The sequence below is a fragment of the Cyprinodon tularosa genome, unplaced genomic scaffold (assembly GCF_016077235.1).
Source record: "Cyprinodon tularosa strain WSP-4 unplaced genomic scaffold, ASM1607723v1 ctg320, whole genome shotgun sequence".
NCBI classification, from domain to species: domain Eukaryota; kingdom Metazoa; phylum Chordata; class Actinopteri; order Cyprinodontiformes; family Cyprinodontidae; genus Cyprinodon; species Cyprinodon tularosa.
Genome location: NW_024039031.1, coordinates 178126 through 204972, shown reverse-complemented (window position 1 = coordinate 204972; position 26847 = coordinate 178126). Strand labels below are relative to the sequence as shown.

Sequence of the window (26847 nt, the reverse complement as noted above, 5' to 3'; positions counted from 1 at the left end):
CTTTTCTCTTTTATCTATCTTTTTTTTATCTTTTTCCTTTTAACGTATTTTATTGAACACTTTTAGCGAGCTCGTCTTTTTACGTAAATTATTGAACTTTTAATCTATTAAACTTTTTAAGGCCCTGCTCACAATCGCCGCAGTCTGTTTGGTTTTTATGTTTTTTTTAAAGATGATCGCACCTCTCGGGTGCCACAGGTACAATGATAAATGCTTTGCAATCAGCCCCATTAGGCATGTTCAACTCTACCTATCCTGTTGCGAAGTAATTTTATTAATGACAGGCAACATCCGCTTCCCCTGTCGGATATTGCACTGATTTAGAGTTGGAAGTGAAAAGTCTCAAGTCTCTGGGTTGGGTGGGAGCCAAGATCAGTGCCAGAAAGTCTGAGGTCAGGGCCAGGCCTCATACAAGACAAATTATCACCCATATTTTTTACTTTCCATTGTACCCTGACCTTGTCACAGTTCTTTGTGATCCCATCAGTCAACTTTTATGGCCCAATTAAAATGTCATTTTAAATTATTCCTCTATCAGTGGAATTGGAAAGCATTGAATAATGAACACATTCCTTATCATTGTTAGTTTTACTCCTGTTAAAACTTAATGTTGATTATTTTTTAATCATAAAATGTAACATACACAATTATGTTTGATATGAAATGCACTTAAGTTGTTTCGATTACCAACTGAACAAATATACCTAATTTCCTATGCAGAGAACAATTAGTCAGTATAGTGATGATAGTGGTCTGCCTGCACTACATAAACAAGCTACAATATATATAATTATGTGTCTTTTTGATGCCTCTAACCACTGATGAAGCCGACCAGGCTGTTTTCATTTGTCATCAAACTCTGTGATGCCTCCAAAGGGAGCTATCCTTGTGGGCTTAAATTGGGCAAGGACAGCAGAGATTAAAGATAGCCTATAATGAGGTTTCTCCCTCTGGAATCAATGTGTAGCTTTGTCCCAGGGGCCTGTGAAGGTTGAGTTTAAAGCACCTCACTACCAGGTTGTAGCCTAAATACACATCCCATCTATCACCTTGTGATCAAAAGGTGGCGTTTATTTGTAAACCAAGACTTTCCCGTACCATTCAGTACACTATTGTGGTCTAAATAAGTCTAGAAAATCCAGGAATATGTATTTGTCATGCTGTGTGACTTAGTGGAATAATGCAGAACTGCCTTCAGCATTGCTCTGCATAATCAGCTTGCTTCGTGAAATCAGATGAGTTTATGTCTAGGGGAGATATCATGGAATATGATGATCAACTAAAGCAGACCTAACGTTGTGTGTTTGTCCTATCATCTGTTGACTGATATGAATTTTAGAAGTCAAGGATGGCTTTATCCTGCCTATATTAGCCCAGAGTAGAAAGGTGCAAATTCAGTGCCCTTCATCTGTTCTGCAAGATTTACTTTAAAGCTGAACTTAATGCTGTAATTCTAGAGACCCTTTGTAAAAGTCAATTGTGCCCATGGTTAATGTAGTGGTTTTCAAAAAGGTTATTAAGTCTAAACTTTGGTTACTGCCAATGAAGGTACAGTATTTAATGTAGATTCATTTTTTTTAAATTTCATTGACTACTCTAGGTGGTGGAAAACTGAGTAAATCTGCCAATATGCTTCGACTGGATTTTCTTTGCCAGAAGAAATAATTATCTTATTTAAATTTTCTGTATTTTGTGTTTTCTGCAGTTTGTCTGCTTTGAAGCCCGGCAGCTGTGTGGGGCATCGAGTCTGGATCCTGCTGGCCATGACTCACCTCACCTTGGACTTCTCTGTCTGCAGCCCCCTCACTCAGGGTCTGGGGTTCAAGCTGATGCCTAAATTTGTTTCTCGCTCCCGGCCTCGCTTGCAGCCTCTCTGGGAAATGCCAAACAAGCTTCACTGGAGAACAGCGAGTCCGCTTGCACGCCGGCTCCTCCACCCCATTCCTCCTCCTCAAGACAACAGGGCAGGGATGGGGCTGAAATCCAAAGGTCAAACGCATCGGAAGTTAGCTCATAAAGGACAAGCTGCATGTAAGGAATGCTGGTTGAGATACTCTCAAACGGAGCCAAGTGACCCTTTGGCTGGGAAAGTGGAAGCTCCAGTGATGTTATCAAAAGGGAGTTTATTGAAGAGAGCCAGGAGGCAACTCAAGTGGGACAGCTATGACAAGTCTCAGGAGGGCCGGACTACTACGGTGCCTAGTTTCATTGACTGGGGACCCACAGGGACAGATAGCATAGATGATGATGGCAAAGCAGAATTCAATGCAACGCTGTCCACTAGGGCCCCAACTACCACAGTGGCAACAACCACTAGCACTACTTCAAGGCTCTCCTTAAGGACGTTACCTGTGGTGACTTCAACAGAGTCCAAGAGCACCACCAAGTCCTCCATCAGCAAAACAGAGACTGCCAAACCACCAAAGCCAATTGGGGACCCTCCAGGTAAGAAAAATACTAAAAAACACACAAAGAGCATAGAGTAAATTCCTCAGTGTAGAATATGAAACTATGAACTTCTTTTCTAATGTAACATTGACTGATTAGTAGGGACCCATTCACTTTTCTAACTGCTTAGAACATATCACAACTTTTTGGTTTCTGCTTATCAGCTTAATCATTGAGAACTGACAAGTCGTTTTGTAAAAAGACCTTGAATTTCCTGAGCATATACCAAAAATTGAGTTTTGTACTCTTCCAGTAACTTCATTATTACTTTCACCCTTTTGCTGTGGTGTTAAATTATACACAGTTTGTCTATCTGTGCATGGATTGTTGAGAAAAAGTCTATTATCCAGGATATTTTTGTCTCAGTCTCACTCAGTTATTGTACAGAACTGTAAAGGGAGCCCACATAAGAAAATATACATGACCATTGGATTGTATCGGAATCCTTAATATTTGCTGCAGCTTAGTACTTTTGTTCACTATTTCCATTGTAACAAATTATGATTTTGATTTTCTATTCAAGTGGTTCCCAAATTTGTGGTCAGGGCCTTAAATGGAAAAATACAAATATAAGACTTATGGCCACTGCATTGGTAGCACCCCATTATCAGAAAGGTATCCCATTAATATAACAGTCCCTTTGTGGGTAATCCTGCAATTCCTATTATAAATCAATTGAAATCAACACCTCATTTGATAGTGGTGGCAAAATATGAACATAACTGGTGATGATTGGGAAGTATAGGAATGATAGTAAGGCTGGCAAGAGAAGGCAAGTTGATTTGTATAGCACAATTCTGTTCAAGGATGATTCAAAGTGCTGTACATGAATTAAACAACAAAATAGAAGGGAAAAAAAGCAAAATGAAAGCAAATTAAGATATTAATACAACAAATGCAGTTAGTAAAACAAATAAAACAGTTGGACCACAACCTTAAACTAATGTTATCTCAGTTAACAGTTTGACCTCAACAGTCAAAGGCAACTCTAAACAAATGGGTTTTTAACTTTGGCTGAGAAGAACTTAAGCTTTTAGCCCCTTTCCAGTCTTCTGGGAGTTTGTTCCAGATCAGTGGAGCATAGGAACTCAATGCTGCTTCTCCATGTTTGGTTCTAGTTCTGGGTGTACAGAGTAGACTGGAAGGTTTGGGAGGTTAATACACTGACAACAAACCTGTTAGGTATTGAGGTGCTGATCCATTCAGTCATTTATAGACTAACAGAAGGATTTTAAAGTCTATTCTCTGAGCTACAGGAAGCCAATGTAAGGACTTAAGAACCAGGCTGATGTTCTCTACTTTCTTCTTATGAGAACACAGGCAGATTTCTGACAGCCTTTTTAGGCAAACCTATGAAGACAATGTTGCATTAATCAATTTAACTAAAGATAAATGCATGAATGTTTTTTTTTCCTAGATCCTGCTTGACACAAAGATTCATGATATCAGTCATATAAGCCATAGTATGTGGTTTCTAGCTGTAGTAATATGTGGTTTCTAGCTATAGTAGCTGAAGCTGTGAACTAACTCTTGATCTCTCTTCCTTTGATCTGAAGATTATTACCTAAATTTTGTTTATATTCAGTTGTAGAACATTATGGTGCATCCACATATTGATCTGTTCTAAGCATCTAGCCAATGCTCTGATGGGTTCAGAGTCACCTGGTGGCATTGTGATGTAAAGCTGTGTATTGTCTGCATAGCAATGGTAACTCATGTTGTCTGCTATGCTCCTTTTCTAAATTTGAACTTCAATTTTTAAAATTTGTTAGAAGATTTTCCAGTTAGATCTAGACTGATAACAGCCCATATGAAAAGACACCAATTTTCTCGTCGCATGCTGATGGCTTTATTGTCAATTAGTTTGAAGTCTAAGTTCCTTGTATCGCCTTTTTATGGATTAAACCAAAATTATTGCAGACTTATTTTTCTTGCAATAGAAAAGTAAAATGAGAATAAACAGACTGTGTAGATATCAAACGGAATCATCAGATTTCTTTGGGGGTAAAATTAGGGGATCAGACAAAATTTTTACATCTGTCCTTTTAAAAGTGAATAGAGGCTCTGTCTGCTCCATGTTTAGGCATGACAAGGGTCTGTTCAGGGTTGAAATCAGTGGCTCTTGATAAATGCAGCTTAAGAAAAAGAATGGAAAACATTGTATTTATGTTAGCTACAGTTGTATAATACAGTCTTCATCTGTATTATATTAAGTGTCAGAGACCAAATTTTGCAAATCACTACTTTATGCAAGACTTCAAGAAGAAAAGTCTTTTGCTGTCCATCTTTGCTCTCTTTGCTTAATTTGTGTCCTCACCTCTGTGTTGCCCTTCTTGTAACAAAGGCCATTGTCAAGAGGTCCTCTTCTCACAGTGTGAGTAGCTACACCCACACTAAGATTGTGCCAGTGTCACCTACACACTGGTGTCAACATGACTCTATTGCCCACTCCTTAGAAGAAGGCCCTCTTCGCATTTACTGGGCAATTGTTATTTCCTAAACCCAAAAATAAAGTCAAAACAGGTTTTTATCATAATGCAAACTTTGCAGACCCTCATTTTAAGAATTACTTTGCATCTAATTTTTTATATATTGTAAGTATAAAAAAATTATTTAAAAGAATTGAAGATGCAAATTTTGAAAATGCCAGGGATCCATTACTTTGCTCCTATTCCAGAGGTTGAACAGCTACTTTTGTTTTGGGTTGGAAGAATTAGATTGTTGCTTTTGCGTGGGTGAAAAGGCATCAAAACATATTGACTGCAGGGCCTCTGCAGCTCCTTAGAGACAACTGAAAAAGACAAATATACTAATATTTTATGCAGAATTAAAAGTAATGCATTGAAAAAAAAAAAAAAAAGCACAACAGCTCACTAAAAAGGCAGGAGGGTAAATTTGGACTAGGAGTAGATAAATTTCCTGTACTGTGAAAATAACCCGAAGATAATTTCCTAATATTTTCAACTGAATAAGGCGTTTTTTAACAGAACATTGTAAAAGGAGATGTGAAATGTTCTTTTTTTAAAAGGGAACAGCTTTTGTAAAGTAAGAGATTATCAGGATGTAGTGTTCTGTACTTCATAGGGATGGGGGTCACCAATGTTGCCCTGCAAAGATATGATCTAGTTCTTTGCTGTGTGGGTTTCTGAAATGTAAACTGATGTGAGAACTTGGGCATTGGCTCATGTTAGCAGCAGTTCTAAAGGAGATGCACACTCATCTGCACTCTCCTGTTTGGTATGCATCTATTATCAGTGTTGTGACTGAACGCGTTCATTGAACGAAAGTTCATGAACTCGTTCATATTTTGGGCAAACGTGAACTGAACGTACTGCATTATTGCCTGATGAACGTTATTGTGAACTCGTTCATTCTGGTGTCTGTGAACGGCACGCTCTCTCAGTTCAGCTCCGTTCAACAGGTTGCCAGATTTCTATAGAGTCCTCCAGGCGAAACCCCAGCTAAATCAAAGCGTAAACAGGCCTTAATATGTAGCGGGAAAAACACCCAATCTGGCAACACCAGCTACCAGCGTCGTAGCCTACAGCCGCGTGCGTCATCAAAACAAAATGCAACGTGGAAGCCACAGCAGCATGGAGGCGACAAAGCAGCAGTATGATCACTTAAAACAGTTTTATGACCAGGTGGTCGGTTAGGATGATGGCAACAAGTTTGCCCGCCGGCTTTCAGTAAAAAAATCTTCTTGAGCGGAGGTCTTCAACAGGGGATCTGCGACCCCTAGGGGGTCTACGGAGGTACTGCATGAGGTTCTGCATGGTTAGTTGATATTTTTATATTCCCCCCCTGCAATTTTTTCCCCCACTAATTGAAATGTCTTTAACTATAGGACACAATTTCATACAATATATATAGTTAGGGGGTCCCCGCTCCATCTCACCATCAGTTTGGGGGTCCTTGGTCTGGAAAAGAAGACCCCTGTTCTTGAGGGTTTTACTATCCATGTAACTTGTTTGTTAAACCTGCCTGGTATAATTTTCCAGGATTCCAGTATTCCTTTTTAGTATGTATTGAAATGGAATTTCAAATGGAAAAAATTATTAAAATAAAAAAAAACATTTGCACCTTAAAGACTACTTTCCTATTTTTCTTTTAATAATTACTCATAAAAAAGACCATTCAAGCAGCACATTTTTCCTGATGTTTTTGAGAATATACTGTAGGGGTGAAAGCTATAGCTGCTACTAGTGTGAAGTGAATGGACAGCAACACAGCGTTAAAGCAACAATGGGGAAATGCTGTCCCCTCAATGCTAATGTAAACCCTGGTTGGATAAGGATTCAAAACTGGATATGAAGATGAAATCTGACACACAGTTTCAGGGTTACAACTGATAAAATAATTGCTGTCTGTGGTTCTACAGTAGGCTATGGTGTAATTGAGCAATATATGAAAAAAAAAAAAAAAAAAAAGAACTATGAACTAGTTCATTTTTTGGTTTTGAATTATGAACTATGAACTGAACTAGTTCATTTTAAAATGTGTGAACTGAACTTTGAACTAGTTCACGTAGAAAGAGAACTTTCCCAACACTGTCTATTATGTGCCTTAATGATTTTGATTTATTTATAAAAGCTTAAATCATTTGGTCAATTCAGCCTTCACAGTGAGATCTGCATTCGCCTTCCTGGTGCTACGTGGTTTCTAATTTCATTTAGCACTGTATGCCATCTAACATGGGGAGTGGCGGCCTAGTGGTTAGGGCATAGAGCTTGGAATCCTGAGGCTTTGAGTTCGAGCCCCACTACCACAGACAGCCACTCTGGCTTTCTAAGCAAGACCCTTAACCCCTGATTGTTCCCCGGGTGCCCCACCATGGCAGCCCACTGCTCCCCAAAGGGGATGGGTTAAATGCAGAGGTAAATTTCTCCAATGTGAGATCAATAAAGTTCAATTATTATTATTAACTCGTATATATTAGAATTAGACATATTTTATCAGACAAGATTACCACCTTTCAATTGCTTTAAAAATATTTTCTTTAGTGTCATCTCTTTTTCTAAAAAAAAAAAATACTAAAAAAAGCGAATAACAGCTTCAAAACATGTTTTAGAATAAAATATGTATGAGCCTGAGGAAAGAGAAGCAAACACATTTTAAAGGTTTATCTGAAAGCAGATTACAAACCTAATACTGTTATGAATATGTGTGCCTGTTGCATCCACTGTCCTTGACTATATTTAATGTCCACGCCTGTAATACTGCACATGGGCACATGTGACATTTATGGGCAATCCTCAACACACTATCTTCCCAGGCTGACGTTTGAGAATTAACGTTTCATTACATTTATGAGGTACATGACTTCCTCATAGATGTAATGATACAGAAGTTATGTTCAACATCTTATCACGTAAACTGGTCTAATTGAACATTTCCCACATGGTGCATTAAAAGACATGTCGTAAAAAGAGTCGCTGAACTGTAAAGGTGATTAATATTAATACTAAACAATTTTTTTTCGTATGTTAAGGTATTGAGGCTCAGATAAAAGTGAATTAGCAAAGAAATACATATTATGTTTTAAAACTTTGCCTGGAAGACAGCTTTAATGTTAAAGAAAAAAAAATAAAAATAAAACAACTATTCCCAGATTGTGATTGAGCTGTGTATAATACATGCAAAATGGCTGTAGTTAATGGTCTTGTCGGCTCTGTTGTGATCTCTTGATTTTCCTCTGATTGGGAGGTTAGCGTGAGGCCACCTGTGAATCAAATGATGGCTTGATATTGTATCCAGAAGGAAATTAGTTAACACAGCTTCCAGAACGCTGACACAGAAAAAAAAGTTGTTTTTCTTTTTCCAAATGGATGCACATTATTGTTCCTGTAAGATTGCAGTTTCTCATCAGAGCAGTTTAAAAAATGAAAGACACTCCGCAGAGGACTTTGCCTTCACAACACATTAACCCTTGTTTGCTTCAAATTACCCCCGCAGCAATAAAATATAATTACCAAAGCAGCTTTGAATGGCTGATGAGTAAGTTGCTAAAGGAAACGTCCTTCACATAACTTTGTTTGTCTCCTTTGACCTTTTGTCTTTTAAATTAGCTAATGTTTTTGGTTTGGGGTCTCCTATTTTAGTGAAATAATTAAAAACCTTAAAAAAAATTGACATATAACAGAACTTAGAATAAATCTCTTAGTGTAAGTGAATGAATGCATTTTTCTTCATACAGTAGGTGTCATGATGTGGCCTGTTTGCTCACCCTTAATTAGTAATTCCTCTCACCTGCCCTCTTCCTTCCCTGCCTCAATTATAATTTATTCCCCTCACCTGTTTCCTGTAGTTTATATTCAGTTCAGCCTGAGCATTCAGTGCCAGATCATTGCTTGTCTTTCTGTCAGTCTTTCTGTTCAGTTTTTATTTGGTTCATGTCCTGGATCCTAGCTGCCAGTGGAATAGGGTTTTAGTGTTTGTCTCGTCTCCTGATCGTCCACTGTTCCTCCCCTGCGGAGTCCTCTGGGTTTTTGGCACATTATGGGGGGAGGTTCAGTTTTTATCAAAGTAAGCCTGGCTCCAGGGTGGAGACCAGTTTAAAGTCTGCTTCAAGTTCCGGTTCCTACGTCTTGTCTCGGCTACCCTCTTCCACTGTGCCTGCCTGTCTGCACCTGATCCTGTCTGCTCCTGTGCGTGACCACCTGGTCATGCTTCTGGTCCCAGTCAGACTCTGAACCCTCCTGGGAGCCTGTGCATGCCTGGAAGTCTGGATCCTGCCTGTTCCTGTCTGTTCCTGTCTGTTCAGGATCCCTCACCAGGATCAGCTTCCAGCATAACCTCTGGGACTGCAGCACTGGGGACACTCGTGGTCTGGACTGTTAAACCAGAGTATCTGAGATTGGGCGGTGCCACAGCTCCGCTTTTGTTTTGTTTTTATTTTAATAAACCTTTTGAACTTTCCTACTGACTGTCTCTCCTGAATACTGGGTCCATCTGTCCCCGATTTATGACAGTAGGTTTAATTTGGATTCAGTTATGCAATATTTGTAGGTAAGTAAGTGGAGTTTTTGTAGAGACCTTCTGCTAAATAATTTTTCAACTTTTACCTACATGCCTGTAGAGCACTTTGTGACCTCCAACATGCTTTATAAATAGTTATTACTACTACTATTTACTTTATCATCTGTCTGTCTGTCTGTCTGTCTGTCTGTGTGTCTGTCTGTCTGTGTGTCTGTCTGTCTGTCTATCTATCTATGACTTATGGATAGACAAAGAGAGAGATTTGAGATACTGTATTTATTTGTCAGTCTTGTGTCATATAAGCTATGAAGGGTATAAACTAGTGTCTCTTCACATACTCATTGGAGGTGTTTAAATAATCTATGAAAACATCCAGCTTCTTTGAAATGGTTTGTTACATTTGGGCCTTTTATGAAGACTTGAAAAACTGATTGAATGCTCCTAAAATCTGCCCCAGAGCAGAAAAAAACCTTTCATCATGTAATGTCCCCTGCCTCTGTGCAGTGAACAGTGATTGTGTTTTTAAAGAAGCACCCAGCATTTGAATATCTTTAAAAAGGATTTTATTAATTCATCGGTTTGTGCAGTTGGTTTGCTAGCTATACCATAAGCCTTTCTGTGTATTCATTGCTTCAAAATAGTCTTCAAGCAGATATTCATTTTTCTAAAACTACCATGCTCAATGGGAGACAGGGATATAAATCTTAATCCATCTAGCCTTCATATTGTCTGTTAAAGCCTGTTGTTTCTCCTCAATGGCTCTGTGAGTGAGGCTTCATGATGTTCTTTGACCATTTAACTGTGAGATTTCAACACTTGTAAAGCTCCATATATCTGACCTATGAACATAAGAAAAAGCTTACCTGTTTTCTCTCATTACTAACACATCTCTATGGAAGGTCCTGTTGATCAGAAGACTGCCCAATAGTTTCACTCAATGCAATCGTTGAATTTACTGTATAAAACTAAAAAGGTGTGCAGTTCATTTCAAATTTATCCAAACTGAAATCAAAGAACTACTAATAACTAATAGATGACCTGCAGGATGTGACTGGAATATTACAGGTAGTAGGAGGAAGTTAAAAAAGCACCAGCTCAAAAGTACCATCAGACAAACTATGAGGCAGCAGCACAGTGTGAGTAGAATCAGCTTTATATCTGCTCATTTCCATCTGAGTTTAACTTAAGGCTTATTTAAATACATAGAATGTATTGAATAATTAGAGAATAATTGCTTGGAAAAACCTTTACAAGGAGGTTGATTACATTGCATTGTATTACTGTCGCATAACTAAAGATTTGATTTTCTAATTTAGATTGCTCTATCAATCTAAGCATACATCTACACAAACGTTTGCTCATCTTTGCTTAGTGTGGAGAGTCACTGCAGACATCAGTTGTATTTTCATTTTAATCACCCTTCATATTAACACTAATAACATCATCACTGTGCAGACACCTTTTAACTCTTTGTGTTTTTACAATGTATAGAAGCTGTACTACGTTAAGGCGAACAGAATTAAAAAGCTTCTGAAAAATAAATAAAAATATTGGCTTTTAACATTTCTTTATCATATGTAAAAGTTGTTTGCCTATATCCTTAGATTTGTTCATCTTTGTTGATATTTGACCTGATGCCTGCTAATCACATAGCCAGCTGGTTGTTAGCTTCATCCCACCTCTAGTTTTTTTAGGTTTTTCTTTTTTTTTTCCATGCCTCCCACTCCGTTTGTTTTACAGAATACATGCTGTTACAGTTGGTGTTATGCAAGTTTTATTTTAAAACTAACAGCTGCATAAATTTGATATGACTGCCTCTTTTTCACTGTTGGATGTGGGCTATGAGTTTTCACACCAAAAATGCAGTTTGTTGCACTTAAATTTCCCATAAAAGCTTTGCTTCTAAAAATATTAAAACAACTGCTATTTACACCCTGTGTCGCAAATGACGACAATAGATGCTTGCATCTGTCCATTAAATAGCCTGCATTCAAAAAGCTCCCCATGACTCATCAAACACTGCGGTTCTCATGGGTCATTAAAAAGCAAACTGCGTGAACAAATTATTGATATCTTTAAACTGTCTGTAGAAGGTCAGAAATGAGTCAAAATTACATTGGGGCAAAGAAAATGACAGCAGTAAATGGGTATTTTACATATTGCAGATCTTGACCTTTTCTCTTTTAAAGTAGAGTCCACATTGTGTCCCTACCAGGTTTTTATTATATTTGAGAAATACATTCAGAGTGCTCTCTGTAATATTTGCAGACTTCCTGAAATGCTAAAAAAAAAAAAGGATTTTAATCTAAAAAAAAAATAAAATCATAAGGAGTTTGTTGACATGAATTAATATAATAATTTTTTAGAACTCCGGCTCCTGCAGACGACATAGAGCTGAGCAATGCTGATGATGATAGAATGGGCAGATTTATGAGAATGGGAAGGTTTTGCCCCAGAGGACTGGACACTGGTGGTGAACTGGAAGATGAAGGACGAACGGAGCTGGTTTGAATGGGAGGGACACCAGGGGGGAAGTGGGTGGAGGCTGTTGGCAGCCGGTTTAAAGGCAGACACACTTAACCAAGCTGCTTCTAAAGGAGAGTCTTGGATGCTCAGCAGCTGATGAAGATTGGCAGATTGGCAGAGGGAGAGAAATAATCCTACATTATGATGGCAGTATAACAGACTAAAAAGTACCAGAGCTACTGATACTACAAATCATTTCAATAAAATGTATATAAGTAAGGTTCATCATGGCTGTTCAGTGAAACAGTGGATAGCACTTCTGCTTTGCAGCAAGAAGGTTTTGGGTTTGCTTTCCGGCCCGGGATCTTTCTGCATGGAGTGTGCATGTTCTCCCTGACCATACGTGAGTTCTCTAAAATCTAAATCTAGATAAGTAATTTTTTTCTTAAAATAAGTGAAAATAATTGTTCTTGGATTGAGGAGGTAAAGAAACATTTTGCCAACAGAACAACGCAATTTACACTTCAAATAAGAAAACACAATTGTATTGTCCTATTTCAAATGCACATTATCTAATTATCTTGTTTTAAGGGTAAAAATACTCCATTGGCAAACTATCTCATTTACCGATTTAAATTAAGGGTAAATACACTTAAAGCTACAGTGTGTAATAATTACAGGGATATACAGTCAGAAATGTAATATATTATACATAACTATGTTATTTATCATCATCTACGAGCTCAGCCTCTTAACCTTAATATTTGCGTTGCCTTAGAATTCGTTATTTATAATTACATAGGAGCGGGTCTCGCAGCCATGGAGGCAGACAACTTTGCGCTACGGCAACGCAGAGCCAACAAACTAGCGATTGCGAGATCGCCCATTACGCTCGAAAGTAACTATGGCAAGTTGAGAGAGATGAACTGAGACGGTACTGAACACACAGACTAATGAAATACTATCTGTAAAATTATCTATGTAAACAAACCTCATCACTTGAGAAGGTAGGTGATGCGGACGTCGTGGAAGTCATTTTCGCCGTACTGTTGGGGGGGAGAAGCGGTGGGGGGGGGATGTTCATGTTGCTGCGGTCTGCAGTCTGGACGTTAGATGTCGCTGAAAATTACACACTGTAGCTTTAATTTAAGAAAATTTTACTTATTTCTAGATCGTTTTTTCCAGTGCAAAAACATGACTGTTTAATTGGCTTCTCTAAATTCTCACCTAAATTAGGTGAGTGTGTGTGAAATGGTTGTTTGTCCTGTTTGTCTCTGTGTTGCCCTGCAAGGGACTGGCGACCTGTCCAGGCTGTACTCTGCCTCTCGCCTGTAGACAGCTGGAGATAGGCACCAGCACCCCTCGCGACGCCAGCTGGGATTAAGAGTGACGGGAAATGGATGGATGGACGGACGGTTTTGTCATGGTTTTGGTTATGTTATGCTTTACTTTGCTCCTTGTTTTCTAGTTTTTATTGGTCTAGTTCCTATTTTGTTGTAATTTCTAGATTTGTTAGTTCTCATGTTGTCTTCTGTTGCCCTCTTGTGTGTGTGTATGTGTTCCTTTCCCCTTGGCTCCCTCGTTGTCTCCTCACACCTGCTCCTTGTCAGCTCGTTAGCCCTCCCTTTGTCTCTGTCAGCTATTTATGCTCTCCCTCTGCTCTCACTCTTTGTTGGTTCCTCTGTTGTTGCTGATCCTGTCTTTGCTGTAGTCGTCTCCCCTCGTCTCTCCCTGGCTCCTTCTACGTGTTTTCCCTTGAAGTCTCCATGGTTCTGGTCTGTTACATTTTTAGTTGTATTTTTGGACTGCCTTTGTTAACCATTTTCATTTAAACTACAAGTATTCACCTCTGCTTTTGCATTTGGGTCCTCCAAACCACAACCAACCTTGACAGGTTTATCATGTCTTGATATTATTTGATTATAAAATTTGTAAAACAAAACCTGTTATACACATAAAGCAGGAAATATTGACCAAATAGGACCAGTATTTAAAGTTTGAGAAACATTTTAAAAAGCTTAAATGAGACAAAAGGCTAGACCAATATTTATTTTTCCACTAAACACACACACAAGGTATTAAAGGCTTGTTCAGACCACTTTGTTTGTTTGGAATCTCCAAAGCTATTTATTGTAACGCCTTTCTAAAATGTCGTTACCAGGGGAACAATATTTATACTTTACATTTTACATCAAAATACACGGTGATAAACTGTAGTCTATAAAAAATATAACATTGTCCTTGAATGTTTTACACAATATTTTTTCAACTGATCCAACACTCAGTAATGGCATGACATTAATGGCAAATATTTTGCCTTAGCCACTTGGGAGAAGATTTCAAAGATTCAGCCTCTTCAGCAAAGTTTTCAATTGGCAGCGAAGCTGAATATGTGAGAAAGACTAAAATAGGGGAAAACTGTTAGATACTGTTAGCATACAAAAATATCTTTAAGTTATGGCAAAGCTTGAAAACAACTCTTTCATTATAGCTTCTGGGTACACTTTATACATATGTAAAAGTATAAAGCTAGAGGTTGCGTCTTTGTACTATAACCTACGAAATACTAAGGAATTATCCAAAATCAAAATATGTTTTGTTACACCTCAGATAGTTTTATAAATAAAAATAAGAAAATTCAAACTCTTCAGAATCCTGGAAAATTTGTCATAGTTACTTTTTATTGTTAAATAAAAAGCCTTAGGACATAAAATTAGATGTTTAGGTTTCAAACTAACTAAGCTCACTAGTTAATTAGAGGAAGGCATTGTTCTCGTGCAGATTTGATACACTTTGTACCAGATGCAGTTCCAGATAAACTCAGATGGAAGGGTGAAGAAGTTAATAAAAAAAAACAGTATCTCTGCTGTTGGGTCAAATGGTTGCAGGAGTGTTTTCATAAGTATTTCATGGGCTTTCACATTTCAGGAACTGGTTTGTTTTAGTTTGAAAACACTCATGTAGTGACACATAAAAAGTCCCCCTCTCTGTGTGTGAGTCATGTATGTTGGTTGGAGGCCAGGACAGGATTATTAAAGAGCAGCTCTCAGTCAGCACCTGTTAGCATTGACATGTTTTGTAGATGTGCCTGGACCTTTCTGCAAAATGCAATAGAGTGAATAATTCATAGCTGCTTAAGTGTTTGCCATTGACTGAATTAATTGAATAACTATTTACCACCAGAAAAGGCTTGTTTTTTCCTTGATTTTTTATTGTTAATTTTCAAATATTTTATTTGATCTTTATATATATCCAGAAAATTAACCGCTAAGATTAACAATCTTTTTCATGTGAAATCTGACAAAAAAAAGTTAAAATAAAACAAAAAATAAATAAAAGTTACTAATCACATACTGTGTAGTTTTATAATTGTATGAATAAAAAATGTTTTTCAGAAGACCTACTATAGTCAGAAAAATCTATTTCCTATATAATCCCTGCATAATATTTTATTTACCTTCTTAAAATATTCACTCAGGCCTCACACCTACAAGGCTATACCGAGTCTGGGTTGAGAGGAATTGTTGTTTTTTTTCATAAGGGATTGTTTGGAACAGAAAATACTAGTTCCCATAACAGACCAGACTCCTTCCCAAGGTTTATTCAACATTTTACTGTTTTCTTCAGCTGTCTGTAACTTGTTTGAATAAACTTTATGTGGAGACTTTCACAGCTTTTTGCAGGCCTTAAGTTACTGAGAGAAACTGTGTCTAGATTAGAACAGGGCAGAACATTATTTGTGCTACAAATGTGTTGTTCTAATCTTTGTAGAAATAAATAGCCGACAGTGAATAATCATCGATCTCCTTTATGTAACTCGATTGCAAAGTTGAAAAATGTTTTCCAGTGACACCTAAATATAATTTATTATTAATTTATCAGAATAAATAAAGGGCTAAATGCTATGTCAATACTTTCTGTGGCTCTTAAAGTATTTTTCGATTTTTTTAAACTTTGTTTTCTTGGTAACTTTTGATGGCTGCTTTTTTGCATTAAAGTACAGCCCCTGCCTGAAATGGTAAACTGTGGCCAGAAAACTGCCATATCTAACTGGGAAAGACTTTACAGTATCTGTGTTTTAAGCAGTTGGCAAAGTTCTCAATCGATACCAAGTTAGATTTTTAGTTTTAAAATGTATCAATCCCCCCTGCAAGTGTAACCCAAATTACAATTGAGAAACTATTGAGAATTTTGTCAGAATCGTTTTTCATTTTTTTTTTATACCTTTACCCGAGTTACCTGAAGATGACCAATCAGTGTTGGGAAGAGTTTAAAGCTGAATGATTTGAAGCTTTCCAAATAGCAAAGAAAGTATGACCTCAAAGATGCAAGTTTCTTGAAATGCTTACGTTCAGTCACAGAATGTAAAAAAAAAAAAATATCACCAAAAAATACAAATATTGATAGGACTTACACTATAGACCTAATCCAAAAATTAGAATATTATAAAAAAAACATTTATTTAACTATTATTATACATATTAATGACACAGACTGATGTGTTCAAGCCTTTTATTCTGCTTGCTGATGATATTTCACTTACAGCAAGTAAGAACAACATTTATGATTAGAATATTACATCAAACCAATAAAAACATGTCATACTCATGTGGAACTTAAGGAAAGGTAGGTTTAATGCACCATTAAAGGTGCCAGTGGTACTTTGAATCTGATCGTTGAGAATCATTGAAGTGTATATAGTAATTTATTGTTACAGTAGGTTTCGAAATGGCCTTTACCTACTAATTCCTAACCTGAGATGTCACTCTACATAAGATTAGGGAAATGTATATATTGTTAGTAATTTTCTAAGGGTTTAAACTGATTTAGCTTGTTGGATTAAAGGCTTAACCTTCTTGGTTTACAGTTTTTTTTCATTGTCATATCGAAGAAATTATGTCTTGGATGAACCCTGATACTTATGCAATGATTAATACCTTAATTAACTAACTAAAGAAGCAGTACGCTTTTTAGTAAATATATTTTTTTCTCTCACAGAGAACTTAGGACAGCAACATCAACTATATTTGTGATCATATTCAAAATTGAAAATAATGAAAAGTCCTTTTATAATATCCGTGTCCTTTAGAAAGCAGCCTTTGTGAGCTTTCTGCCTCATTTAACTAGTTTGAGCTATTCCCTTGCACATCATCAGTCAGTACATGCATTGAAGTTTAATGACTTGCTGCCTTCAGTGGGTGTAATTCTTCAATTAGCTGCTTTCTTGCCACAGGCCAGGCACAAAACTGTGAAAGAAACACAGAATATACTGTTTCGTGATAATGCGTGTTGTCTTATTATAATGGCGTGCCACCAGTGTGCATAATAAGCAGCTTCAGTGTCTCAATTAGTTTGGATGGGGGTGGTAGTCTGCTTGCTGCAGCTCTGAGTGGAGGGCTCCTGTTGATCCTGCTCCCCTGGTGCTCAGGTCATTATACAGGTTGCGAGGAGGGAGGAGAGTTAGGGCATTCAGTATGGTGGGTCCAGATGCTCAATGATTGTTCTCTGTGTTTGTGCTGCTTGTAACTCTGACTCCCCTCTACTCCATGCAGATGGAGCTGTCAGGTCCATTATGGATATCAAATGATTAAAACTCCAGTCAGCAAACTAATGCTGATAGCTTCTTGTTAGATGGTCTGAGCGATGGAGGATTAAACATTATAGCTTAATCAAAAAAGGCATTTGCTAAATTAAAGCCAAAATTTACCTGTAGGGTTAGGTAAAAATTAAAGTAAGGGACTATATCCACTCTCAATGGTAGGTAGTATTTTGAACAGATTAAATATAGGCACCCTAAGAACCTTTAAGTTTAATACAACCTAAACTCATCTCTAACCATTATGGACCAGTCCAGGTCTGTGTTGATTTAACCAAACAGTGAACGGTTTTAGGTTTAACTCAGCAGACTGGGTTAAGTTCTGAACCCTGAGTAAGGAGTTAACACCACTAGTGAATGGGTTTAAGAGAGTAAGCCAGTACTTTTTTCGCAATAACCTTTGGGTGCTCTTTTTTTATTTTATATAAATCTCTGCTACTGCCACTGTTATAACCATAACAATAAAAAAAGTGCTTTATGTAGTATTTTGAGCACATAAATAGCCAAAAAATAACTGCCAAAAACAGTCAGTCTTACTGCTGCTGATCACAGTGGCAGTCACCATGAATAAGAAAGTAAAGTTTTGTCATTTTTACCAATGTTGTGACTCAAATACCCGATTTTTTGCAATGTTACACCTAACATTTCCAATCCAGATGTTGGAAATTCCAACTTTCTAGGGATTGCCCTGTTATTATCTAAATGAACTATGGCAATTGGTCGCTTTTGTGTAAAAAAAGGCCCAAAAAAACACACCAGTGTTTTCCTCTATATTTCTGACTGCCAGCCTAAAACATTGATACAAGTTTTTGTCAAACTCTCACCATCCTATCTGAATGTTGCAAGTGTACTTATGAAACAAGCAATAATAGAGTACCTTATGAAAGATTGTGTGTGCTAATCTTAGCTTCAGTTTCCTAGGTGGTGAGAGTGGCACCATTGTAGCAGTGGCTGGTGGAGTTTTCTCCAGGGTGGGCTATATATTCAAAATAGGCATATACAAAAGACCAATTAAACATATACTAAGTTATCACACAAGTATATTTATATGAATGCTAACATAAAAAACACATTATAAAACACACCATAGAAGCAAAACATAATTTCATCTTGTGTATCTAAAAAATATATCAATATATTTCAAAATACTTTAATTTCATAATTTAATTAATTAATTTATTTTTTTTGTCTTGATCAAGGTCATTGGGTGGGTGGGGCTGCGCCCTAGTCCCCTCTATTGGGCAGCCACCACTGCATTGTAGACGTCTGCTGTTGTAGCCAATCAGCTTCAAATTTTAACTTTTTTGCATTCTGAAATAATATTTTGGATACACTCTAACATGTGCTTATTTAAGCTATTTTGACCTTTCTAATACCTCAAACTAGTCTGTCCACTACAGTAGTTGTTGTCTATATAACAATTTTCTCTTTGTTTGTACTTTTCTCTGTACATGTACGTGAAATGCCACTGAATGAGTAGTTTCCTACACAATTAAAAGCAGCCTGTGTTGTACCAACATCTATGCCATTCAAAGCCACTAAAATCCCATTTCATTATATTCTGACACTTGTCTAAACTTGACCAAGTTGGCTTCACTTTTTTTTTTTCTTAAAAGCAATGAGTTGTTGCCATGTCATTGCTTTCATTATTGCTTTCAGTGTGAGCAGCAGATGGCCACTCACAATAAGCCTGGTTCTGCTGGAGGTTTCTTCCTGTTAAAAGGGAGTTTTTCCTCTCCACTGTCACTACAAGCATGCTTAGTGTGAGGGATTGCCATCAAGTCAATGAGTCGATGGAATCAACTAGTTTCCTTAGATAGAAAACTTTTAATCAATTTGACTGTATGATCTGGTGAACTGTAAAGTGCCTTGAGATTACATGTTTTGTGAATTGGCGCTATATTAATAAACTAAACTGAATTTAATTTATTTTCACAAGTAATTAAAGAGTTGTACCCTTAAGTTTACCCATTAAAGCAGAATTTGAGAGGGCAACACTGCAGAGTCAGTAAGATCATTGTTCTCCTCTTCATAGTTCATTAAAACACTAAAGTTACTATTCATTCAAATAATAGTTTAGGCTGACATTTATAACTTCCCATTTGGATGAATGCCTGAATGTAGTGCAAAGCTCACTGGGTTCCTAGGACTTGATGAAACTCGATAGAAGTAAAGATCATTTACATATTTCTAAGTCTATTCTGTAGAAGTTGCTCAGCAAAGTCTAACCAGGTTGTGGGTATTAATCTCTTTGACCAGTAATGAAAATGGCCATATAATAAATCAGCTGTTTGAATTATAGAAAGTACTTTTCTATGCATGTAAAATGTCTGTTAATTGTTCAACAAATATTTTTTTTTAAGGAAACAGATTGTGTGAACATTGTGAAGCAGCATTTTGACCTGAGGTAGACCTATAGAGGCGTACAGTACAGCCTCTTCAAAAGCGAGAGACATGCAGAGACAGAGAGAAACCACTTTTCCCAACAGTTACCATGGCAATCCAATAAAATTGCCATAGCTCTCTGTATTGACTCATGATAACGTGGGTAAAATGAATCTCTTTTCTCAAGCATCAAATCTGGACTTAAATGCTGATGCCTAGTGACAGGCGTTCATAGCCGTACCTTCTGTCTCTGATTTACAGACGACTCTGCCAAGAGGAGAGGAGCGGGCAACACTGAGCAGATGTCGCCTCACTTTCTGTCTCTGTGATCCTTTCTTTGTGGCACATCTGCCTCAAAGACAAAAAGCTTTGGATACTTGAGATTTTTTTTCTGTCAATCAAAAAGTTGAAGCACAACCTAAATGAAATTCTCCCTTAAGGTTATTGGCTTATTTCAAAATTACTTTTTTATAAAGATATTGTATCAGGAACTCTGCAGGTGCTCAATTTGCTTCTCCTACTGCCTCAAGTTTTTTTTTTTTTTCTGTTTTGAAAACTTCTTTCATCAGCCTGACAGCAAGCAGCTTTTTTAGGATGGCTGTTTGAAGCAGCATTAGAAGCAATGGCTCCTTTCACCCCCCTTAAAATTGCTGTTATTCTCATTTGTCTGCTGTGTGATGAGCTCTTCAGTGTTTCCCCGCTGTTTCTAATACAGACTCAAGATTAGTGCATCTCCTTTTATGGGGACTATCATTGAGGCAATATACCATGGCTGGGCCCTTTTTTTCTGCCATTTTACTATTTTCCAACTCAGTCTGCCTGAATTATGCAGCAATGCCTTTGACACTGAATGAAAACGCATTTAGAGTAATTGTATCTGATCTCTCCCTCTCTTTCTGTCCTTTGCGTATCTAACTCCTGCTCCTCGCAATGTGTGCTTCAGATTGCTGTGTTAGTCAGTGGAAATCAGCCTAGATTGACACTTTGACATCAATGTTAATTGGAATTTTTCTCTACCGGATAGAAACATTTGAGAAACCCCCTCCCCCCACTGTCCTGGAAAGGTGCCAGATTGAGGGGTAGAGGCGGTGAGGCAATCTTGGTAGGGTTGCACAGCATATTAGCATGGACTGAATATTCCTTTGCAAATGTGCTCTGTGGTTGGTGGGAGCAAAGAGGCTCAGGCTCTTTGAGCTGAAACTTCCTTAATGATAAGAGGGCTTTCCAACATTCTTCAGGAACCTTTTAAGCAAACACAAAGTGGGTGGGCATACCATTAGCTCTAAATAGATATTTGCAGAGAATAGTTGATACTAGCAGTTCAGCTAGAAATGTCCGGACAGCTCCTTTAACCTGGTTACTGATCACGCTGTTTCTAGTTATTTTTGTTATAAAAAAAAAAAGTAATGGTGTCTGACTGAGAATAAAAGTTAAGACAATATTGATGTTATGGTACCATTTCTTTTAAGTATTTCTCTATAATATTGGTCAGTTTTAAAATCAAAACGTATAAAAATACTACATGGAGAAAATAAATGAGGATGTATTAGTCTTTAACAATGCATTTGTTGTATTATTTTAACTGAAGAATCATAATTTACACTTATGATTCAATTTATTTTTTGATCTTTATGGAAAATCTTTTTTTCAACCAAATAACACTGTGAGATTTGGATAGCAGGTTATTCCTACATGTTAGCCGTTTTCAAAACATGGGATCAAAAATAATAGTTAAGAGAAAACTTTATGTACCTGCTCCAATCTTGACTACTCCATTAGCAGTAATGTTGGCTAATCTACAAATAAAACAATAAGAGACCAAATGTATTTTTGCATCATTAGAGGTTAATAAATAATTTATGTAAAACAACTATGTCACAGATAATAATTCCTATATTTCCTAGCAAATATCAGTGTGAGTTATGAAATGTTTTTAAAAGATTCGTTTAACTGTTTTTAACAACAGCTATTTGTGTCATATAGATAATTACTGTGAAATAAAAGCAGCAGCTTGTTTTTAAGATCAATGTGCTTTTTGCCAGAACATTAATCAGTAATACAGTTCATTAGAGGAAAAAAAAAAGGGTTAGGAGTTATGAAGTCATCTGGTTGATAGATTACAGCCATTATAATGAGCTGAACACATATGTCCTTTCTTGAGATTCAGAAAACCATATCAACTTAATTTGTGCAAAAAAATTTAATTTCTCCCATATATAGAATGAACAACTGCTTGTAGCTTTGAAGCTTTTTTTAATGAGTTTTTTATATTTTATTTACTATTTAGATAGTTCAGTTCGGTTTATTTATACATTTTCTATCTAAGAAAAACTAGTTGATTGCATAGACTCATTGACTCAAAGGCAATCCCTCACACCAAGCATACTTGTAGCGACAGTGGAGAGGAAAAACTCCCTTTTAACAAGAAGAAACCTCCAGCAGAACCAGGCTCAGTGTGAGCGGCCATCTGCCTGGGGTTCAAGGAGACAGAAGCAGATTTTTTAGAAAGAAGCTACAAAGATGAAGATACAAAAGATTAGCTTTCAACTAGCTCTACAGGCGGTCCCGTCCAGGAACCGCAAAGCCAGGCAGACGAGCTCTGACAGCTCCCATGTCAGAGGATGAAAGAGAGCACATACAGTTAGTCACAATCAGAGAAACAGGACTACACTAAAAAACAGGCCAACAAAGGTGTTGATGGCAGCAGCGCAGCTGATATTTCTCTACAGGATGGAGTCACAGCCAAACAGGAACAGACCAGATGAAGCTACTATGAGAAAAAGCAGAAAGAGCATAAGATACATGGATATCATATTGTGGTATCACATACCAGTAAGGCTTCTTGGTACTTTTAATCACACTAAGATTTTGACATGATCTGTGTTTTGTGAGTCCAGAATTCTAGTGCACAAATGACGCAACACACAATGTATTTGTAGCTTTTAGACTCCAGCAACAGAGAGTTTTCACAGCCCATGGAGATGGCAGAGATATGTCTTAAAGGTGATAACAGATTTTATGCCTGGCTTAGTGAGGGACCTCCAGCTTTGCCACTTGAATTTCTAGTGAACCTTCCATTGATGTTGCCACTTTAACATATGCAGTTCAAATTTCTTAGAATATAGTTGAACTGCTTGCATAAATCAAAAGTACATGCCAATGGATATGAATAATGTTTCTATCAATGCTTAGTAATTAGGTGGTGCTAGGGCCAGACAATATTGCCAGAACTTATATCTTAATTTAGGACTATATTATACAATTCCATTATAGATATAGCCATTAAAAAAGCCTTAAAAAAAACTGCCAAGAATGCCAACAACAGAATCCTCAACATACTTCTGAGCTTATTTATGCCTACTCTTCAACAAACAGTATTTAGGCCTTTGTATAGCATTTTAAAACAATTGTTTATAAGAAAGCATCTTTTTTTTGTGTAGCTAAAGGCTCAGCAGACAAAATACACTTAACCAGGTGAAAATATATTTTATTTTGAAGTCCATGACTTCTCACCTTCATATCACAGACTCTGGATCACACTGACAACACTGCATAATTGCAAAAATATATATTTAATGCTCTGAACTTCTATATTGTGTTTTTTTTTTTTTTTTTTGCACCATGATTTTTTTTTCTCCCACACTGTTTGCATTTCATCACTGCTGCACTTTAAGAAATGGAAATATTGTGAAAGCTGTACAAAATGACATTTCATTTTGTATAGACTCTATACAAAATAGCAATAAAAAATCTCTAAGTCTAAGTCACTTTTTTTGTGATTGACTGCCATGTGTTCAAGAGGAAAAATCCACCTAAGCCAGATTTAAAGCTCCCCAATTAATTCTCTAAAATATATTTCTTAAGATTTCTTTTTTTTTTTTTTAAATAAGACTTCTTCCACTCTCTCTCAGCCAGCTCAAGTCTTGATTTATGGCGTTCCTCTTTTTAATATAAGTGTTATTCTGCTCTTCTCATCTTTAGTAGAAAACAAATATATCCCAACCTTATAATTATTATTTATTATACCTGGGTACAGTGAGCATTGACAACACTAGTAACAGCTGAAACAAACCTTGATCTCAGCAAAGATCAGCTCAGTCACAAAGAAATTGATCAATTCACACATCCCATAATGTAACAGGATGGTTTCTGGTGACAAACCTGCACTGCCCTCTTATTTAAAGGCTGCACTCAGTTGTGCTGTGTTGTCGTGACCAGCAGCTGCTTTACCAGTAAACTGCTTTCTACACAGTTTGCATGCTAAAATCTTTTTTTCATCCATCAGATCCTAAAAGAAGGTGACATTTGCGGAGAGAAGACATTAGGTCATGTTATTATGGGCGCTCATTTTTTTAGCTAAAACTTACTGTAATTTAGCAGCTGAGCAGCACAGCCTACAGCTGCAGAGCACAGCCTTCTGTCTGTTGTGTTCGTCATCGCTAGACTTTTTGTGCAACTAAAGAAGATGTTTGTTGATGTCCCTTTAACTGAAACTTGTATTGTGCTTGGTTAAGTCACCAAATTCATTTTCACTATAAAAACATTTGTTGGGTAAAAAATAAACAATGGCAGATAAAGAGGAGGAACAACCATAGTAATAAAATGAAAATTCTGTAATGGGCTATGGGTTTTGCCCCCTGTTGTTTTCATCATTTGGTGTTTAAATGCAATGTAGATCTTGTTTATCAAGATAAAAATATGCTATTTAAAACCCCAATCAAAACTTTTGGATTCAGCTTTCCGTAAGAAATTGTGAATCGGAATAGAAATGTTTACATGGATAAGAAATTTTAAAAAAGAGCCGATAGGACCAAACACGACAGCCAGAATATTCTGATTACAGTTGACTAAAAATTTTGAGATTAATAATTAGAGATTAAGATTAATTGACAATCCCCTCAGAATGCATATAAGTTTATTCTGAATTAGGCAAACTGACCTGAATATGCATGTCAGTGTGATATATTTCCACTTTGAATGGCTTGACGTTACGTGGCATGTTAAAATGACACTTTATATTATTATTACTTATTTCCATTCAATTTGAAACTAGGAAAATTAAAGTTGAAGTTAGTCATCTTTTTTTTTGTTTTTTGTTTTTTTTTGTTCAAAGAGTAGTGGTACGTAGATGATAATAGCTGTAGGTAGGAAGGATCTCCTACAGTGGTATGTCTTGCACTGGATTTGAAGAGGCCTTAGATGAAGACATTCCAATGTTTAAAAGTCTTCTGGAAGGGTGGTCATTGTTGTTCATAATGTTATTCATTATTTAAACTAATATATTTTAATAACTAAGGAAATACAGTATTGTAACAAAGTTTGGTAACAGTTGCAGGTTTGGTAAATAAGTAACTAAATACAGGCTCTCACTGCATAGGGTTACTGCACTAGAACTTGGAAACAAAGTCCAGTGGATTGGAATTGCTATGACCTGGACCACTAAGAATCTTCACAAGCTTATTGGACTGCAGTTATTACACAATGTTATTTCACAATGGTATTGTAAAGTCTGACCGCAGCAGTAATGAATGACCTGTGGTGGCAGTTCTTTTTACACAGGGGGTGTATAAGTCTGTCACTAAAGAGGCTGCTCAGTTCCTCTACAGTCTGATGCAGGGGGTTAGAGGTGTTGTTCATCATAGTTGTGAGTTTGGCCAACACTCTCCTCTCGGCCACCTCCTCCGCAGAGTACAGAAAGCAGCCCAGGACAGAAGTGGCCCTCCTGACCAGCTTGTTCAGTCTCTTCCTGTCCTGGGGTCCAGCAGATGAGATAGTAAAGGAGAGCCGAGGCTACCACAGAGTCATAGAATGCAGAGGCCAGCCCACTCCAAAAGACCTCAGTCTCCTCAGGAGGTGGAGGCAGCTCTAGAACATTCTTGCAAAGGGTGTCAGTGCACTAATCTTAAAGGGTGTTGGGTCAAGACCAGTTTTCTAATTTTTTCAGAAGCTCAGAAAAAAAGGACATCACCTTGTTGTCCGGTTCATTTGTGCAGGTTTTAAAGCTGGACCAAATAAGAATATTATGGTAATGAGGGTCTTGGTTTGTCTTGTGCTTAGAGTAGAAATTCGAACAGATTATCAACTAAGCCAAATGGAGGAAGTGGCATGTCCCACAGATGTACTTTATCTGCAAAATACTTTACTCCACTTCCTGGTAGCTACTCGGACTCTTTTAGTCTCTGCTGCCTTACCTCTATACTGCTGCATTCAGTTTGTGTATACAGAGCAGCATGCTTGATAGATTATTGTCTTGCCTGCTGATCATCCTGGGCAGACTCTTGTGATAGCTACTCAAACAGCTGTTGGAACTACATGATGTTCAGGTGGGGTTATCTTTTTTCCAAAGTGCTGAGTAAAAGTGAACCAAACCAGAAAAAGGTATAAAATCCCCTTTTGTAGTGCACTGAGCTGCTGAATTATGAGCTGACTTTTACATGGATTTTATGCAGGTTTTTAGCATAGTGACATTTTTTTATTGGTACACCTGGTAAAAACACTACTATTGGAGATATTGCTATGCCAGCCGCTAATTACAGTAAAAGTCCCATATTAAAGTTCCACAAAAAAAGTTGTGCCAGTTAAGTTTTATAATTTCTGGAAACATACAATTTTTGTTTTGGTATTTAGATATTTTCTTTTATTGGCATTTTAAGTATTTAATGGGAACATACAATAAAATGTTGAACTTATAGAGGATGCAGCTTTTTCTCATTGCATTCTTATTAATAATTTTAAGAGTGGCTTTTGTGGATGTTGTTTCCTTCTGGTTCAATGGGTAGAGTTCTTCTAAATAATAATTTACATGAATGTTTGTTTCTCTTTTGCCTCTTAAATGTTTTGCTTTCTTTGCTTCATCTGTTAAGGGAGGATTCTTTTTTACTTTATCTACATTATCTAGTTTTCCTCTAACAAAAAAGACGGATAAAAAGGAGGCATTAAGGTGTATGAAAATTTATTTGCCTCAACTTACATTC

The 26847-nt window shown here is 37.0% G+C and overlaps 1 protein-coding gene across 2 annotated transcripts in view; it reads left to right on the top strand.

Moving 5' to 3' along the window:
* ajap1 (adherens junctions associated protein 1) overlaps positions 1–26847 on the top strand; it is an 82973-nt gene that overhangs the window by 46482 nt on the left and 9644 nt on the right. For both annotated transcript variants that reach the window (XM_038293112.1, XM_038293114.1), the window contains exon 2: positions 1706–2445. In XM_038293112.1, coding sequence (XP_038149040.1) covers positions 1706–2445 — 740 coding nt within the window. The remainder of the gene's footprint in view (positions 1–1705; positions 2446–26847) is intronic.